Source organism: Aulonocara stuartgranti (genome assembly GCF_965226115.1).
Source record: "Aulonocara stuartgranti genome assembly, chromosome: 11".
Classification (NCBI taxonomy): domain Eukaryota; kingdom Metazoa; phylum Chordata; class Actinopteri; order Cichliformes; family Cichlidae; genus Aulonocara; species Aulonocara stuartgranti.
This window is the reverse complement of record NC_138947.1, coordinates 26749799-26768224: the sequence shown is the minus strand read 5'-3', so window position 1 is coordinate 26768224 and position 18426 is coordinate 26749799. Positions and strand designations below refer to the sequence as shown.

At 41.8% G+C, this 18426-nt stretch overlaps 1 protein-coding gene across 5 annotated transcripts in view; it reads right to left on the bottom strand.

Annotated features, from left to right (window-relative positions):
- Positions 1 to 257: 257 nt before the first annotated feature.
- The window catches only part of trak1a (trafficking protein, kinesin binding 1a), a 38707-nt gene continuing 20538 nt past the window's right edge, over positions 258 to 18426 (bottom strand). For 3 of the 5 annotated variants that reach the window (XM_082552641.1, XM_082552640.1, XM_082552639.1), the window contains 14 exons: positions 13124 to 13200; positions 12134 to 12250; positions 11897 to 11997; positions 11582 to 11690; positions 10757 to 10835; positions 10503 to 10633; positions 10323 to 10397; positions 9664 to 9801; positions 9460 to 9536; positions 9111 to 9350; positions 8353 to 8663; positions 5911 to 6393; positions 4337 to 4439; positions 258 to 3145 (listed from right to left, as the gene is read on the bottom strand). In XM_082552641.1, the coding sequence (XP_082408767.1) occupies positions 2083 to 3145; positions 4337 to 4439; positions 5911 to 6393; positions 8353 to 8663; positions 9111 to 9350; positions 9460 to 9536; positions 9664 to 9801; positions 10323 to 10397; positions 10503 to 10633; positions 10757 to 10835; positions 11582 to 11690; positions 11897 to 11997; positions 12134 to 12250; positions 13124 to 13174 (3078 nt within the window). In that variant the 5' untranslated portion in view covers positions 13175 to 13200 and the 3' untranslated portion in view covers positions 258 to 2082. The other 2 variants (XM_082552643.1, XM_082552642.1) reach the window with 2 other exon arrangements.

Genomic DNA, 18426 nt, shown 5'->3' with positions numbered 1-18426 from the left:
TGACAAATCGGATGGGTGAAAATATGACAGTTGATGTGCTTAAAAATCCCCCGCTTCATAAGCGAGCATCAAAGTGTGAGTTCAAACGGCAGCAACTGGACCCGCTTCAGTGACACCAAACCATCAGCAGGAAACTGTTGCAGACGAAACAACAAGCTGTTAAAACCAGCGTGAATATTTCAAGTCGCTCCATTTTTTAAAAATCTTTTTTTTTTTTTACAGTTACATTCAGAAATCAAGTCTTGTCTACTCAAGTCTACTCCTGCGCATGCTTGACAGAATAAATAACAAAGGTGTCAGCATGTATGCAAATTATTCTGCTACAAGGGCCACATGCAATATGGGAAAAAAAAAAAAAAAAAAAGAAATGAAGGAAACTAACTTCAAGCCTGCACGACAATGGTCCCTCCCAGTATTCACCAGCATATAACTTTGGTTTACGGTGAAAGCTCAGCGGTTAGCATGTTGCAGAGGTTTTTGCAATGTGGCAGCTTCCATCTGGATTTTGCAGGACTTAAAATGTTATCGACCACTTCATGCATCGAAATCTCAATCAAATCACCCAACATTCATTGTCGTCCTCCAGCTGACTAGACAAATACAAAAACAGAGGTGAGCCAAAATTGTGGGGGGGGGAGTACTCGTGTTCTCTGCAGGTCTGTAGTCACAGTGCTTTAGCAGATGTCTGTATCTAGACCTGGTCTGTATCCCCCTTCACATGTGCATCAAACGCCCCCCAATTTTTTTAAATGACAAAAACAGAGCCACAAACACCTTAAATTGGCATAGGTACATTTATGTACCCTCTCTACTGCATACCGTACAATAATAATAATAATAATAATAATAATAATAAAGGCAACATAAAATATGAAGTAATCAACTAAAACAAACGCAGATCCATATTCTACAGACATACAGTATGTTTGTTTTTAGGCACATAAGAAAATTCAGTCACAGCAAGAGGACATAAAGCCCCAATCTGGATTCTCTCTGAAAGTATAAATTACAAAGAGGGGAGGGGTTGCTGGCAGAAAATAATCTCGATCTCTAGAGCCATGGCCACTGCTACGTAGCATAGCTTTCAGCTAACTCCACTGCATTGCAACACACACATAATGCAGGAGTAGCATTCATAAAATGCAGTCTGGACTACATCTGTCACAATTAGAGACAAGCACGATCTGAAAGGTTTTAATAAAGACATTAATAGGACCACTGTTTGTATGTTAGTTTAGTCAGATTGCCTTTGTCTCTAACCGCGACTTAAATATCGAGCAGATTACATTTAATGAGTCGTCACTGCAGAAATCACAGTCATTCAAAACTTTTTTCTTCCAGTTCCTAAACTGAAGCTCTTATAGTTTCGCTTTGGCTGACGGTCTTTGGCAACACTGGACTGGACACGACAAACACTCCTTGGCTGCACATCGAGTTAAAAGTTAGAAAGCAAAGCCAAAAACTGGAGGAGTATCTTGTTTGTAGTATCAGCAGGTTTACATAGGACATACACATTACATCTGGTGTATGGCCATGTGTAATCTTAAAAGTAAAGATTACATCTGGTGGTGTGAATGCACCGACTGTGTAGTCCAACAGTACAGTGTAGAACCCCAGTTTCTGCATAAATCAAGAAGAATTTGTTACATTTTTCTGCAAAAACAGGTAACGTGGGCGACACGTGCACCAGATTGGGCCTTTAATATTATACTATATGACACAGTATACTGTATGTCCAATATACTGGGCAGTTACAACAGACAAGAAGGCAACATCATTAGTCTGGCCTGACAGAATATGAGTATAACACAGTGTAACAGTTCTTAGCCAGTATTTCCATCCCAGCTCACTTATCATGACTGTTTAGAAAGATGAATAATTGTAGTTGGACTGTGTCACTCATCTGTTTTTTAACCTTTTTCGTCCGGGAGAGATGACTGCGGTGTAGTTGCTTATGCTGTTTTGTTTTGTAAATGAGTGTGTGTGGTTGTGCACGTGTGGTCGTGTCATAAGTACTGTACTGCTCTGTAAAATACGCGAGACTGTGTGTTGTAATATGATGTAATACGCTTAATGCTTCCATTATGTCCCGGTTTCTTCATCGTTGTGTTGGTCGTGTGTGGTCGAATCCCCCACCTCGCCTTTTGGCCTGGTGTGTCTCTGTATTATCGTCTGCGATGTGACCATTTCCAGTGCATTTAGAGTCTGTGGTACGTGCACGCCTTTTGTGACCAGTGTCTTCTTTTTTGTTTGCACTTTGCCCGTTTCCTGTGTGTGCGCTGTGAGTTGTTGTGTATGTGAGGTTTGCATCGTATGCGGTATGAGTATCTCTGTGCTGGGGGGGCCTCCTGGGTCTTTCATCACCATGCTGGCCCCCACCATGGCGGGATAGCTTCGATTCCTCCTCAGTCCTGGAAGCCCCCCACCCAGTGCGCTGTTCCCCAGTCCAGCAGAACCAAAGGGGCCTAACAGAGTACTTCCAGATGAAGCTGAAGCAGAATGTGGGGAAAGGGTGCGAAAACTCTTCAGTTTGTCCACAAGCCGCAGATTGATCATCTCTGTTTGGTTGTCATCGTCCACCTGGCCCTCCTTCTCCCTTTCTGCCTCCCCCAGCACTTCCCTCAAAATTGTACGAGCCGGCTTAGAAGCGAGGAAGGTATCGTAGAACGGCGGGTCGTCATCGGAAGGGCTGAACTGAAACATGGGGCCTGTAGCGATCGAGGAAGCCGATTTGGAGTGAGGTGAGCTGGGTGGGCTGGATGGCTGAAGGAGGAGGAGGGTGTCTGGACGTTTTCCCAGGTGCTTGACTCCACCCTGCTCCGGTCTCTCTGTGCACCTCTGTGCTTGAACCCCTCCCAACACTGCCGAAGCATCCAGCCCTCGGTCCCAGCTGCGTGGGTTGTACACTGAGGCAGAAATTCCATTCTCCAGCAGGAGGCGCACCAGGCCTAGAGAGGTGCTGGTGGTTTTAGTGGAGTCCCTAAGGTTGGTGGAGGACTCGGCGAGGGAGAGGGAGAGGGAAAGGCGGCGAGGTGTGCAGCAGGGTGTGTAGGAAGGCGTGGGTGGGGCTGAGAAGGGTACAGGGGAGGCAGTAAGGGAAGGCGTGCCCGGGCAGGTACTGCTCTGACACGCAGCCATGGCTGGGCTGGAGAGGAATGGAAGGACAACAAAAGAAAAATGATGAGTAAGCATAACCAAAATTATACAGACACCACCAGCCTTTAATATGACTATTAAATCTTATCCTGTTCTGGAAGACTGAGCCGTGCACACAAGTTTAAGCTCAAGTCTGCACATTGATTTGTACTCTTAAAACTCAGAAACATCAAGTCTGATTGACACATTGTTCACACATTAAACAATTTAATCACACAGAAAGTTAGTTAATCAAGCCCCGTATACATGGTGAAGAAACATTAAGCACAGCAGTCCAATTTGTAGCCCTTAACCGCTCTGCAGGGAGTACACCGTCACGTGACATTTATCTAATAGGAAAAGTGCCAGAAAAACTGAGACTGTAAACTAACTGACTCCAAGATGAAAGCTGACCTTAAGCATTAAAAGTGAGTGATCTCCTTTCAGCCAATTCTCAGAACACTTTGTTCAATCAAAAAAAAAAAAAAAAAAAATGGACCTCTTTGCTTAGTTTATTTCCACCGAGTATAACACAGATTTAATCAGATTGGATCAGTGATTGGATTCCTGGATGTCAGGTTTGTTAGTTACAAAGCAGCTTCCTAACAGGGAAACTTATGAGGCAAATAAGAAGCACACTGTCCAGTGACTAACTAGAGGACACAGCTTTTAAAAATGACATGTTTGTGTTTGCAGAGCTTTTTCACAGTTTAGTGCTTGTGAAATTTGCCTCACGCAGCTGCCCACAAGTCGCTGCCCACTAAGTTTGACCAGACAAAAGAGAGACGGTGCAAATTCCCCAAAGTTATTCTGCTTCACACACCAGCAAATCTTTAGAAATGCACTACCATGCATTTCCTCACCCATGCGCACACTAGTAGGTGCACTCAATGGGTCTGCTCTACTTCGGCCATAACAACCATGTGATACAACTCCAGTTCTTCTTCCTCGTCACATGACCTGTTAAGCCAATCAAGACATTGAGCGTTATGCGCCAGGTCTACGGCAACACAGAAGCCCTGTCTGGAATGAAAATCAGAGAAAACCTGGCTCGTTCAATTACCTACTACTTCAGGTCTGCCATTTAGTACAAAACAATATGTCTGACTGCCAGCTGTTGTTTATCATTACACAAATCAGGCTAAAGACAAAGGTTTATCAATGAAGTATTTAAGTGTTGATGTGTTTATTTATTCTTTACCTGGGGGATGCAGTGGTCAGCTGATCAGAGGGGTGGAGAATCCTGCAGGTGGTGAAGGTATATGTGGAGCTAGTGTGGGACATACACTTCCCTGGGAAAAGAACTGGAGGAGAAAGGAAGGGAAGGAAAAAAAGAAGAGAGGGGAAGATTTTTAGTGTTGACACAAAATAGACCAAACACAATGAGGCAAAAAAAATGTTAACAACAACGTGGAGAAAATAGACCGTGGGCATAGTACAGGACCCGAGCGAAAGCCCCAGCTAACATTAGCCCCCCCAGTATACTTGTTTCTGTTAGAGAAACTCGAAGTCTATCCCAGCTAATAGCCTTGGTTGTGAAAATGTAGTTGCTAAGGGTGAGCCTCGACAACAAGAAGCAGCAGCTGAATCAGTCACACACTCATCTGATGTGACTGAATATTCAGTTTGTATACCTAAAGCATAAAGATACGTTTATTCCACTTTGATCTTTTATAAATTATGAAACACTTAGATGAGGTAGAAGAGTTAAGTTATGAGGCAGATTTTTCATTGCAGTGGTATTAAAGTTACAACCAAGGCCACACGGGGCTGATTCACTGCAACACTTTAACTTTTTAGTGTTAATAAAGAGATCCATGCCTCTCAAGTTGTGCTCTGCTTTTACATTCATATTAATTACAGTTATAGCACTACAATGTTTACACCCTTTCTAGGGTTAAGTTCACTTGAATTTCTTGCGTTAATTTGTTTTATTATTCTCGGTGTTTCCCTGTACTGGGAACACTTACAAAGGTTTATTCTAGTCTGCGCCTCTTCTCCATTTTAAATGGTACCATGTTGACTTAATAAAAATAAAGCTTTGGGTTTTAAATTCTCTCTCTCATTTTTGGCTCGTAGCCGTAAAGTTAAAGCCACCCACTCCCACAAGATTTGTACTCTGGGACAAGAGAATATCAATGGCACGGCAGTCCTCCACACCAAAGCTGCTCAGTAGGCTCCAATATTAGCTAGCCGCAAGCGCTACGAGTTCATGTGACTCGAACAGCTGCCCCAACAGCACTTGACCTGCCAAATTTCTTTCTGTATCTGCGTGCTTGTGTGCTACAAAACAGTATAGCTTAGCATGAAATATTAAACCCTCCTGCTCCTAAATAGTGTCTAAAATGTTTTATAGAATATACCTAAAGATACTAAAGACTTTGCAAAAGATGAAAAACTTTGAGTGTAAGTGTAATTGGCTGAAATAAAGGAAAAAAAGTGGCAGCAAAAGAAAGTGTGAACTGAGAAGAAAGGCTGCAGATGGAAAATGACGGAAATGAAAGAACAAAAATAAAAACATGTACTCTGTCTCGTTGCCGTTCGCTGGCTGCATACACGGGGACAGCTCCTGGGGTGGGTGCGTGTGCAGGTGTGTACACATGAGCGTGATCATGCAGGATGGGATGTCACGTGTCCAATGAATCCTTTCTCCTGCCCCTAAACCCGCCACCCCTCCTGTTCACCCTCGTCCCCTTTATCCCCATGCTCCAGGGCAAACATGAAGGTGTTATGGTTTGATGCAGTGCTGTAACCCCAGCTAAGAGGCTCCCTCACCAGGCATGCGGTCCACAGTGTTTGGCTGTAAGGTTTGGCGCTCTTTGGGGTCCACATGCCCGTTGATCTCGGGAGAAAAAGGCAGCGGAGAGGAAGGGGACGTGTTGGAGAGAGGAAAGGGCATGCTTGCAACATGTCCATCATTTCCCTGAACTGCTTCTGCCGCCGCGCAGATCGTTCCATTCAGTGCGTCTGACTGGCTGATTTCTTCAATGTTGCCATTTTTGTTGCGGCAGACTGCGGGAGTAGAGGTAGAGCGAGGCAGATCCGTGGGAGCAGGGCTCTCCCCTAGCACGGCTCTAAATGAGTCACATGATAGTTCATCCTCCTCTGGTTGGTCCAGCTGCCAGCTGTCCTCCTGTTCCTGTTCCTGTTCGTGCGCTAAAGTGCGGAAGCCCTTCGTGACCACACCGGGCCGATGATCCAGCAGAGCACCCATGTGAGGCTGAGCCAGCTGCTGCCATGCGTGGAGCGTAGCAGAGCCTAGGAAAAAACACATCTTCAAGTTACACGAAAATCAACAGCAGCTTCAGCTATTTTTAACAAGTTCGTGACCTCCTTTAAACACGCATACAGAAAAAGTACCACAAAATCTGTGATTATCGATTACAGATATGTTCTTATCAAGTTTTCAATGATCACAGGTTAAACAAACTACATCTGTTTAAACTCTAAAAGCACCTGATTATTGCAGGTGAACACGAAGACGTCACTTATGTTCAGTAGGTGTTGTTTATGTGTTGAAATGTGCTTGAAAACTAGAAAATTATTGTCAGTACGTTATATATACACATATATAAACTAGGCTAAGCTCCAAAGTAGAGACGAGAACGCATACATATGCAACAAATGCACATTCTTAGATTATAACACTGTCACAGCGTTTCTTTATGCAGCACACAGAGACTCTCGCACACAGCACTGAGGGTGGATGTCACGACAAAGGAGGAATGTCTATAGGCCAAAGTGTCTTCGCACACCGGACTGCTTGAATTTCAAGTCTAGAAAAATGGTTTTCTACTAGAGATGCATTTTGAGAGATGCCAGTGCAAAAGAACAAACGCAGAAGAAATGAGAGAAAAGGAAAGTGGAAAATGATGAAGACTTTATTCAAGAAATCATCAAAGAAAGCAAACAAGGAGAATAGAACAAGAGTAAAGTGCAAAGACCAAAGTGAACTGAAAGGCCAACAAATGACGAGTGGAAGAGGTGGACAGTACATACAGCATCATGACACTGATGAAAGGCTCAGAAATTTATGAAGACAGATGAACATTTAAGAAATAATCACCTGAGATTGTTTCTACATTACTTCTTATTTCTGCACCGCTGTTAGACTTGAAATGAAACATTTCCATCTCTTTTTGTTTTTTACATTTTCATACGTTCACGTGCTTGGAGAACACATTTTTGTCCTATGACGCAAATGGTTGCAACTTCAAGTTTGGACACTAGGTGGTGCCATCGTACAAGATGTAAGGAAGCTTTCAGTTCCACTGGACAATACTGAGAGTGGATGGATGATTGAAGAGGTCACAACAAGTACATGTTAACAAAAACAGGTTTCTGAGATTATAAATATAGTGATAACTGCTCTGTATCTACAATCCAACACTAAGAATTCAATAAATAATAAATAAAGCTCCTCTATTAGAACAAGGCATCAGAAACATGTTCAGCATGTGTTCAAAAATACAGAAAGTGCATTTCAAATACCATACAGGAAATCACTCACTGCAAATGTGTCAGTGAGCATGTGTTGTTATGTGCTAGGTAGGCTTTTTAACACATTATGGCTGTGCACAACTTTATAGTTTGAGACACGCTCCAATATCCAAGTACAACACTTGAATAAAATATTAGGAAAAGAAATCATTAAATCGACTTTGTATAAGTTACTGTGTGCACAACGTTCATTGAACTATTCTCATTCTTAAACTGCAGCCTTCGAACCAGTGCACTGCTCCACACACAGCAGGCTAACCTATATTTCAAAGCTGCAGCGCAACTGCGTATGTCTAAAATAAAAGGAGTGCTGCAGATTTAAACTACCATCCTGTTGCACCAACCTCTCCAGCAGACCTGTGGCTACAGCCAGCGGAGGCTGTGAGCTTGAGAAACTGCTCAGCTCCATCAAACTGGAGCTCCTTCGCAGCTTGTTAGGATCTGGTGAGGCGCTCAGAAAGATCTTGGACTGATTGCATTTGTGAAAAATCAGGTATTGATTCTCACTCTGAGTTGCTTGACTTTGGGTTTCACAGCCCTGGCTGCGTGCTCTGGGAGGAGTGAGGCTGGAATTTTGCACCTGGTTCTGATTTTCATTGTGTTTTTCCTTCAAAATCTCATTTTCATTGCGAAAGGCTTTTTCACTGCTGAAATTCTGATTGAGTTTTTCATCATGTGGAAGATTCGAGGACTTGTGACTCTGAGAGGAATAATCACCTTCTAGCGGCTTTACAATCTGCAGCTTCTCCGGCAGGTAGGACCTGGGTGTGAATGAGTACCCCGACCAGATGCTTCCAACTGAGGTATGTGAGGAAAGCGAGAACAAGCTTTCCGTTGGGGTTCCTGGTCCTCCTTTTTCCTCCTCTTTGGCCAGGTAAGCCAGCTTTCGCTCCCTCTCCTCCTCGAAGAATCGTTTTTCTGAGAGGTAGTTGTCCCGGCGGAGCGACAGGCGACGCAATGCTGCCTCCAAGTCCCTGCTGCCCGGAGTCCCAGGGGTACCAGGGGGGCGCTTGTTGGAGTCCTCTGACCTGAAGAGGGAGACAGACAGCGGTACAGTTTTTTGCAAAGTTAATCTCTATTTTGAGATAATAAAATGATCATTTAATTTAATTCACTATCAAAAGGGGAAAAATAAGAAGAAACCTTAAATAATTGTGTTATTTCACTCTTAAGTGTATAAAAAATCCTCACAAGTCATTTGGAAAAATAATCCAAACGTTTGAATCAGAGAAGAAACTAAGTTTTTCAACTTACTGTCATATATGACAAATAAACACGGGAAATTATTTGTGAAACTGGAACTACAAGGTGTTTGCCAAACTTTGAAATGAGAACCTTAATCAAATTTCAAAACAGCTGCAAATGAGCACTCTGTTAATTACCTAACTGGGATGCTTCTAAATTAAATACATTTCATCAGGTCATTATGCTTCATCATTCAAATCTACGGTCCGTAGCGGGAGCGATGTCCATACCCGTCATCAGGCGTCTCCAGGATACTCCTAGTCCTGTTGTCTAGGATGATCCCACTTCCTGTTTCACTACCATAAATGGAGTTGGAGCGTGGCGTGCCCACCCTGCTGGAACGCCCTGAGGTGAAGCATGAAGTCTGATTGGAGCCTGGGATGTTGAGAGGAGAGGGGGCTAGAGAAGAACGCTGCTGACGCATCAGATTGAGGTTTTTCACCGTTTGGAAAACTCGCTTCGGATGCAGTCTGCAGACACACAAACATGGAGTTGATGGATGACTTTTAGATTATTACAAATGATTAACATCTGAATCAGATCATACTGTGGAGGAAAAAAAAAAAAAAGGATATGTACCTCTGCTCTTCTACGTCTGGATCATCCATTTGGAGTTCCTTCCTCATGGTGCCCTCTATTTCTGCTGCCAGTGAGTCCTGGAGAAGAAACAAATTGCTACTTGGGAACTGAAGATGTTGTGATGCAGACAGACAGTCTCTCTTCTAACTACGTACATTTCTTTTGCATTGTAAAAACCCTTAAAAATTTAACTCCATCACTCACCATCGGGAACAGGCCCAGGGAATGGAAACGCCTCGCCGTGCTGAGCGGGAGAGTTTTATTTCTCAGGTTCTTCAGTTCCTCCTGAGCTTCATGCAGCATCTCCATACACTCTGCATACTTGTCTTGCAACTCCTGCAACTAAAAGTGAAGAAAGGAGGAAGAGCTTTACAGAGAAGAAAATGAAACGCACTGAAGCAGAGTGTTTCACCTCCAGCCTGGAGGTCATTTGTCTCCTGTTTATCTCTCAGTTACATTTAAACAGTGACAGGACTGATTTTCATACAATTTGCTTCTCGGAGAGACTGAGCTTTGCATGCTGTTTTATTATGATATAAAATATGTTTTTAAAAAGGACAATATACTGTGGGTGCTAAATTTGGTGATATAATAATATGTGAAGACAGGAGAAGCCATCAGCAGCATCTCTACTGGACCAATAACATGTGTTGATGGAAGCATGTGGAAGATGATTACTTTATAATTAGCATCCTAATAATAAAGTAATCATTTTTAAAATCATAAAATCTAACAAAAAATACAAATCTGATGGCAGGAATATATATAACTGTCACACTACAAATTTGCCTCATCTGGCAGAAGCTGGCAATGCAGAAAACACAGTGCTGTTGCCATGGTGACCAGGCCCTGGACTGCCCTACCTCAGCAGTGAGTTGTCGCTGGGCGTCTTTGGCTGCACCCAAGTGCTGAGTCAGCTCCTCATTTTCCAAAGCATACTGACAACACGGCAGACAAAACAGGACAACAGGTGTGAAACCGACTGCATTCAAAGTATTTTTAGCGTTTAATGTAATCTGAGACAGAGATCGGGACTTTCGTACAAGCTTGGCCTTCTTCTGGAGGTCGACTATCTGGGAGAGGAGGTGTGTGATCTCCTCCTGCTGTCTGGAGGCGTCCTCAGTCTTCCTAGCCAGCTCTTCAGCCAGAGAGGAAATCTGCAGGTTGGCATCGCCTGGGAATGAGAACAGGTGTTCAGCAAAATACAGCTTATGGCCACACTGCTTCTAAAGAGTGACTGTGATTGTGTGTGTGTGTGTGTGGGGGGGGGAACAAATAAACAAAAAAAGCCACTCACGTATTTCTTTGACACAGTCATTGACAAGTTGCTGCTCTTTTTCCTCATAGGAGATCGTTTCTGTCTCCAAATGACTCGCCTGGAGGGAAAATGAAAATAACTTCACATCACAGCAAAGATAAGATCAAGCTTATAATTCATATAAGACTTTCTTATATGAATGTTTTTTATAGGGAATCTATAAGATGGTAGTGAGACCTGCTATGATGTATGGTTTGGAGACACTGACAAAAAGACTGGGGGCCAGTTAGAAGATTTTCAATGGAAGTGACCAGAATGGACCAAGTCAGAAATGAGTATGTGGCAGGGGTGTGGTTTTTGGCTCAGCGGGCTCGAGGGGTAGTGTCAGGGAGGCTGAGGTCCAGGTGAAGGGAATTAGGCTGATGAACTCTCTTTTCCCTTTTAGTGATGTCGGGGACCGGCAGTGTGAGCGTGGAGCCAGCTGGAAAACTGGCCATGGCTGAACTAGCAGTGCCGATCTAAACACATTGGGTGTGTGACATATAAATAAAAGTGACTAAACAGTTACCGAACGCCGTGTGGGTCTGAGTCATTCACTGAGTACTTCAGACTGACAGCTCAGCTCAAGTTGAATATTTTGGAGACAAAGTTAAAGAGGCAAGGCTGGACATGAGCAGAGGAGGGACAGTGGATATACTGGACAAAGGATGCTGAAGACGGAGCCGTCAGGCAGGAGGAAAAGAGGAAGATGACAGTGGAAATTCATGGATATAGTGAAGGAGGACATACTGAGTAGTCAAAAGAAGAAGAAAAGTAGTTTTTTAGTGCATGCGCGTTAGACTATCATGCAAAAAAAAACCAAACCTCAGATCGCAATGATTTATTCTCTTCCTCCAAATCCTTGAGTTTCTTCTGCAACGACTCCAGGGGGAAAAAGTTTGGTGATGACACACTTGGTTCACTGGGACGGACGCTGTGAACACACAGGAAAGAGTTGTGCTTGTTAGTTTAAGTCATTCAACAGACTTTATATATTTTCATTAAAAAAACCTGTTAAAACCCAAAGAACCTTAAGTTAAAATGTGATATTATTAGAATTAATTTTTTGTTTTTGTTTTTTTGGAACAATGAGGAAATATACTGAGCAGCAAGGAAAGGAGGTAATAAAAGGAGACTTACGGTGTAGAGGTAATCGACTCGCCGTCGCTTTCTTCGGCTGCATTGGTGTAGAACTGTAACAGCTCATCTTTCATGGACAGGTCATGGCGCAGCTGAGACACCTATAAGGAGACGACTGACGTCAGAAGAAGATGGGGGGGGGGCATGCAGGACGTTCAGCTCATCACAGACATACATTATTACACAGTTCCCACCACCAAATACTGAAGCACTGATGAGCACACATTCGTTGTTTACCTCCTCTCGTATGTGCTCCACTTGCTCCTCCAGCAGTTCATTCCTCTCACTGAGGGCTTTGTTTTTCTTCAGCAGTGACTGTCCGATGCGAGCCGCTAACTCCAAGTCACGCTCTTTCTGCAGAGACAAAGCTGCGTTTAGCAAAATGAATTTCAATAGTTTAAACATTTGCAAAGACCCGTGTTAGTAATTTCCCCCTGTTTCAGGTCTACGTAAACTAAACCCCTCAACCATTAGCCTAGTTTAATATATAGATGCTTGTTTCAGCTGCTCCTTTATTAGAAAAATGGGTTTCAAGGATCTGTATATTTGATTTAACACAGTTTTTACACCAGACAACCCTTCTTAGCGTGTATCAGAATTACTAAAACCAGCTTTAAATGTTGGGTAAATTCAAATACATCAGTGAAGAAAAGGACAAAACAAAAGAGAGTGGCAAAAGCAACACAATATCCACAAATCACTAAATATGAACCTCAAAAGGAAACCTTTGTACATCAGCCACTCCTGTTTCTATCACTACATCAACAGGACTATTTATTGTACTATTAAAAGCTACTAGCAAAGCAAATACTGCAATAGTTTCATGTGCTACAAGAAATAAAAATAACTGACATGATCAGAAATATACAGATCTGACATTAATTGCGTTCGCAGTAATGGAAGTCATGTGTTTGGTGATGGTGCTGTTTGTCTAAGCCATGCTTTCACAATGCTGTCCGGTTGCTCAGGTTCATACTTTAACAGTGACGTCACCCTGTTTTCCTCCCTGCTTTACATTCTGTTGGTCAGCGCAGTCAGCTGAGGAGGATGAAATTACATTTGAATATCAGCCGATGGAAACAGCTTTTATGACGTTGCTTTCTTTGTCGCAACCCTGATAAATCCGCCCGCGTTTTGACTATGACATAACACCATGTGACCGAATGGCCTTGCAGACCCTCTGACAGTGTCCTGGGTTCCTGGTTATTCTACTTTATTGAATTTTACCTCTTCCAGCAGTCGAGTGACAGCGTCAATGTCGCTGTAGGTCTTCGTCATCTGGCCCACTCTGTCAGCACACAACACTGCAGACACAGAAACAGTGAAAGCAACTGAGTGCTGAACATTTCCAGAAGCTTTAACAGTTCTTTTTTTTTGACTATAATATAAATCATGTTATTAAATCATAATCTAGGCTGATTTCATGTATGCTTTCATATCATTCAAGCCAGAAAAAAGCACTATGGGCAGCTTTTTGGGCAATTTATTGCCTCTTTAAAGATTTTCCATTTTTGTCATACATGCAGATACCGCCAAAGAAAATTAAATATAACATTTAATATAATAGGAAGAGGATGGATGCTTTAAGGAGTTAGTTTCTATTTTTATACCTGACAAACATGACCTGTATAAAAGTAAATACTTATAAACATGTCCAGTTTTGGGATTTACTTACCTGAATGATTGAGCATGCATTAAGACATTTGTACAATAATGTGTTGGAAGAAAAGGCCTCATATACGGCTCATAGTTATAACGGGTGTGGGCTGTGGGTGTGGAGTGCATTAGCTTTATTTATCTACATGCATATGCCCGGTTTTACAGCCCTGTGCAGCACACAGCGCAGACTGGACTTGACAGCACTAAAGTCATGAAAGCATAAATACGCCAACAATGACCCTCTGCATAGCTCAGGGTTTTTGTTCCTAGCAAATGACTCAGAAAAGATAAGTTATTGAATAGTGACACAGAGGTCAAAGTGAAGGGCCACGCCTCAGCCATGCCTCTTATTATTAACTGTGTGGTTTGGAGCCTGCAATGCGTCCTGTCATAGAACCCTCCAACGCATAGTGAGAGCTGCAGAGAGGATCATTGGTGTCTCTCTCCCCTCCCTCCAGGACATTTACAGCACCCGTCTCACTAAAAAAGCCCTTTGCATAGCGGCTGATCCCACACACCCAATGCAAAGCTTCTTCAAGCTGCTGCCGTCGGGGAGGAGACTGCGGAGTCTCCAGGCCAGGACCAGCAGGCTGAAGGACAGCTTCATCCATCAGGCTGTCAGGAAGCTTAACTCCCTCCCGATTCTGCCCCCTCTCCCCTCTCTCCTCCACGGTCTCACTGAACTCTGTCACACACACACAAACACACACACTCTCTGACTCACTCACTGGCCTGCACCAGTTACCAGTCACTTTGTGGAGCATTGGACTGCCATTACCTCATAAGACTTTGTTGTTACACTTTCTCTTACCGTACACTACTAAATCTCCATTTGCACTATTTGCCTATTTGCACTACTCTGCCTGGTTTACACTCAATGCCACTTACCCATTATATTGTATATTATATAGCTTTCTTGTTATATGTAAAATTGTATTTATTTAAATTTTTACTTTTTAATTATTTTACTTGCATTTTTAATCACTTTTATATTTAAATATATTTAAATGTTCATTTGCTATTTATCTAGGGATTGAGAGTAACGCAATTTCTATTCTCCGTATGTCCTGTACATGTGGCAGAATCGACAAATAAAGTTGACTTTGACTTTGACTTTGACTTAACTCTCTCAGTCCTCAAACAGAGGAGTTTACATCTGTATGACTTCATAGTTTAATTTGGAAACGATTCATAGACAGATAACCTGCATAAAACAACAAAACCAGCTTGTCTGTTCCTTGATACCAACTTGTTTCATTCAAATTGATTTAAAAAAAAAATTATAGCAACCTTTTTAGAAAGTATCTTCACTTGTGAGTGCAGATTTTTTTTTTTTTTTAAAGTTTCTACTGCATGAAAAGTGAGACTTTCATAAATGAACATTGCTATAAATTCCTGTGGAAATGCACATTAACAGCAGAAACTCAGGGGCAGGGAAGAATGCTTTCACACCAAGTTTCAGCCTGAAAGGACTGCAGTTCACCCCCATACCCCTGCTCAGGCCCAGGGGAGCCTTTAAAATGTAAATGTTGTAAGCTATACAAATGCAAATCATAGTAGTATGGAGTAGGGCTGAACGATATATCGCATTTGCGATAATATCGCGACATGATCAAGTGCAATTTTCTAACCGCAAAGGCTGCGATTATACTCTGGACATGTCCAAATTCATGGGCTGCATCCTCCTGAGGCCGCATTTGTAGACCGATTACGTCACAGCGACGCGCCGAAGGCTGTCCAAATTACTACCATATCCCAGAATTCATAGCGCGGCCCAGCCAAACTCCAGTTTCCAGCAATGGCGGCCGCTACTAAGTTTTAAAATTACTCATACTAATCTTTCAGGGTCACAAAATAAACTTTTAACATATTTTCAGGTGAGAAAGTAGTTGTGTAAACATCAAATATCTGCTCGGTTTATCAAGATATCCCATATTTGCAAAAGTGCTTCGACGTTTTCAGAGGCGTCTGTTACCCACCAGCTCGACAGCTAGCCGGGAGCTCGAGGATTACTGATGCGGCCGAGAACGGCACAACTCCCGGCACATCATTTTCAGATCACCGCGGAGTTTCGCTGCTCGGGTTAAACGTAATATATAAGTCACTTAGACAACCTAAAAATGTTATTGTTGGGCTTTTTTCAGTGTTTTGTTTGTTCGTGAGTAAATCGGTTTGGCTGAGATTAAAGTTATTAGATTAGATAAAATAAAACTTTATTAATCCCCCGGGTGGGTTCCTCCTTGGTTTTCACACAGCTGACTAAACGTCAAACAGAAAACTTATTAAACAGAAGTATGAGACAGTCGAGAATTTACACCAGTGTCTGGTTATATTTTAGATAGCAAGAAGCAGACGGCCGAGTTTATTAAACTCCACCGAGACAGCGGTGACGCTAATCAGAACTAGACCGTCCAATTTCACGCCTTTAAACTTTAAAGGCGTGTTTGTGTGTGTGTTTATACAATTGCTATTATGTTTGCACTTTATGTGTAATGTTACTGACTGCAGAGATCAGTAAGATGTGTGTATTTTTTATTTATTAGTTTTATTTATTTAATATTATTTTTTAATTGAATGACTGTCTAGTAGTTTGTCGAAAAACTGAGTGTGGTAAAGCCACTGATTTTTTTTATGTATATTTCTGCAATCTGCACATTGTACTGACTTTCATTTTAATGTTTACACCAGGGTTCCTTGTCAGCACTTTATGCTCAGATGTTTGTAAGCTAAAAATAAACTATTGTGTATGTTCAAATATACTGTTGTGATTGAAGAAGTTAAATAAAAATGTCAGTCATCAATTCATGCATCACCTCATGTCATCATAACAGAGGTCTGTCTTCCAGGAAAGAACAGTTTAAAATTAATGTAATATAGTATTGGCCATACTTTGTTTAATAATACAGAAGACAAAGACCTTAAAAAATAATCGCATATCGCATCGCAATCGCAATATTGGGGCAAAAAAAAATCGCAATTAGATTATTTTCCATAATCGTTCAGCCCTAGTATGGAGCCATCAAGCTCCACTAGTTACACACATTTCTAAAAAGGTACCAACTCCATTTTAAGATCATCTCTTTTTGATCAGGCTTATTTTAGTTGTAATCCCATAAATTGTCACTGATAGATTTGCAATATGTCGGTAAGCTCACCAAGATAAATTATGTTATTTGTAACCAATAATAAATTGTTAATAAGTAATTTCATCAACATGCTAAACTGTGTGACGTTCTGGCAGAATGCAAAAGAGAGCCGGCCAATGTAAACAACAGATTTTCATGTCCTTGTGTGGTGCAGTCCTCATATGACTGCTGGAAACAAGGAAAAGGATGCTTGATGGAAATAGAAGTTAATAATGGATTAAATCCTTAACTAAGTAAGCTAACAAAGGTAGGAAACGTTGAAGCACTACCAAGGCATTTTATTTGATTAAATAAGGGCACCTTGGCTTGTTTGCCCTTTACTTTTTGCCAAAAGTTTCACGGGCAATTTCAAATCAGGTCTTCACCTAAACCCTGCATCTTATTTCTATTTATTTTTTATTTATTTATTTTTACTGTTTTTGTCGTTTGTGCCTTTTGTGTCATTTTTTACAGAGACAATGATAAGCGGATAGGTTCAGTACATATAATGTTAGGACTATTACCAAACCCACATTTGTCTGCTAGCACTACAAGTTTATTATAAGTTAATTAAACACGGGATCTCTAAAGTCAGGAAGTGTTGTTCTCTCACGATCCGGATTGCTTGGGTCACGTTTCAGCATAAAAGAAGTTGTTGAGTTACAGATATGGACTGAAACCTCAACTGGCCTTTTTGTGTGAAAACGAGCCGGTTGAGAAGGTTCGGGAATGTTATGCTTCCTTCTGGATGCCTCATTTTGGAGGTTTTCCAGGCATGCACATGTGGAATCATGCACCTGCTGCATCTCATCTCTATTGAGAGGAGTCTTGGGATCTCTCTGGAGGAACTGGAAAGTGTAGGGAGAAGAACGTCGAATATCCTGCTTTGCCTGCTGTGAGCTGACTTGCATAAGTGGAGGATGGATGGATGGCACTAGTGCACTGACATGCCAATATTCAAGCTACCTTGATAGTAATACTAAAAATAAATGGAAAAAAAGAAAACACAGTCCCACTTCAAAGAGGTTGATCACAAAAGGCTAACTATCTGTCAGACACAAGTGTGTCTCACACACACACACACAAAGAGAAACATCCACGCTCAGTCTTTTCTCATGTTTGCGTTGCTGAACCACAAACTTACTGGAATAATTTGGTATGAGGAAACCTGTGTACGTGCACTCACGCACAGACACAGAGACACAACACCCACAAAGACATTTATTTACTTGATATCTAAGATAAGATAAGATAGAACTTTATTAATCCCTCGGGTGGGTTCCTCTGGGAAATTCGACTTCCAAAAAGCACAGCAACGACCGAAGTTACAGTTACAGAATTGTTTGTTTATATATATATATATATATATATATATATATATATATATATATATATATACACATATATAAATACAGAGACAAATATAAATAAAATATACAAAGGGGATAAATAGAATAAATAGGAATAAAAAATAAAAAATACAAGTGAATTGCACATTTCAAGTATTGAGTCTATTGCACTGTTGACTATTTACAAAAAGTATTGCACAAGGTATTGTACAGTGAGGTGCAGAGGCACTACAGCTTAGTTGTTCCCCCCTCCTTTGTCCTCCTGTTTCCCCTCCCTCTCCCCTCCAGAGAGGAGTTAAACAGTCTGATGGCGTGTGGGACAAAGGAGTTTTTAAGTCTGTTAGTTCTTGTCTTGGGGAGAAGCAACCTGTCACTGAACAGACTCTTCTGATTGTTT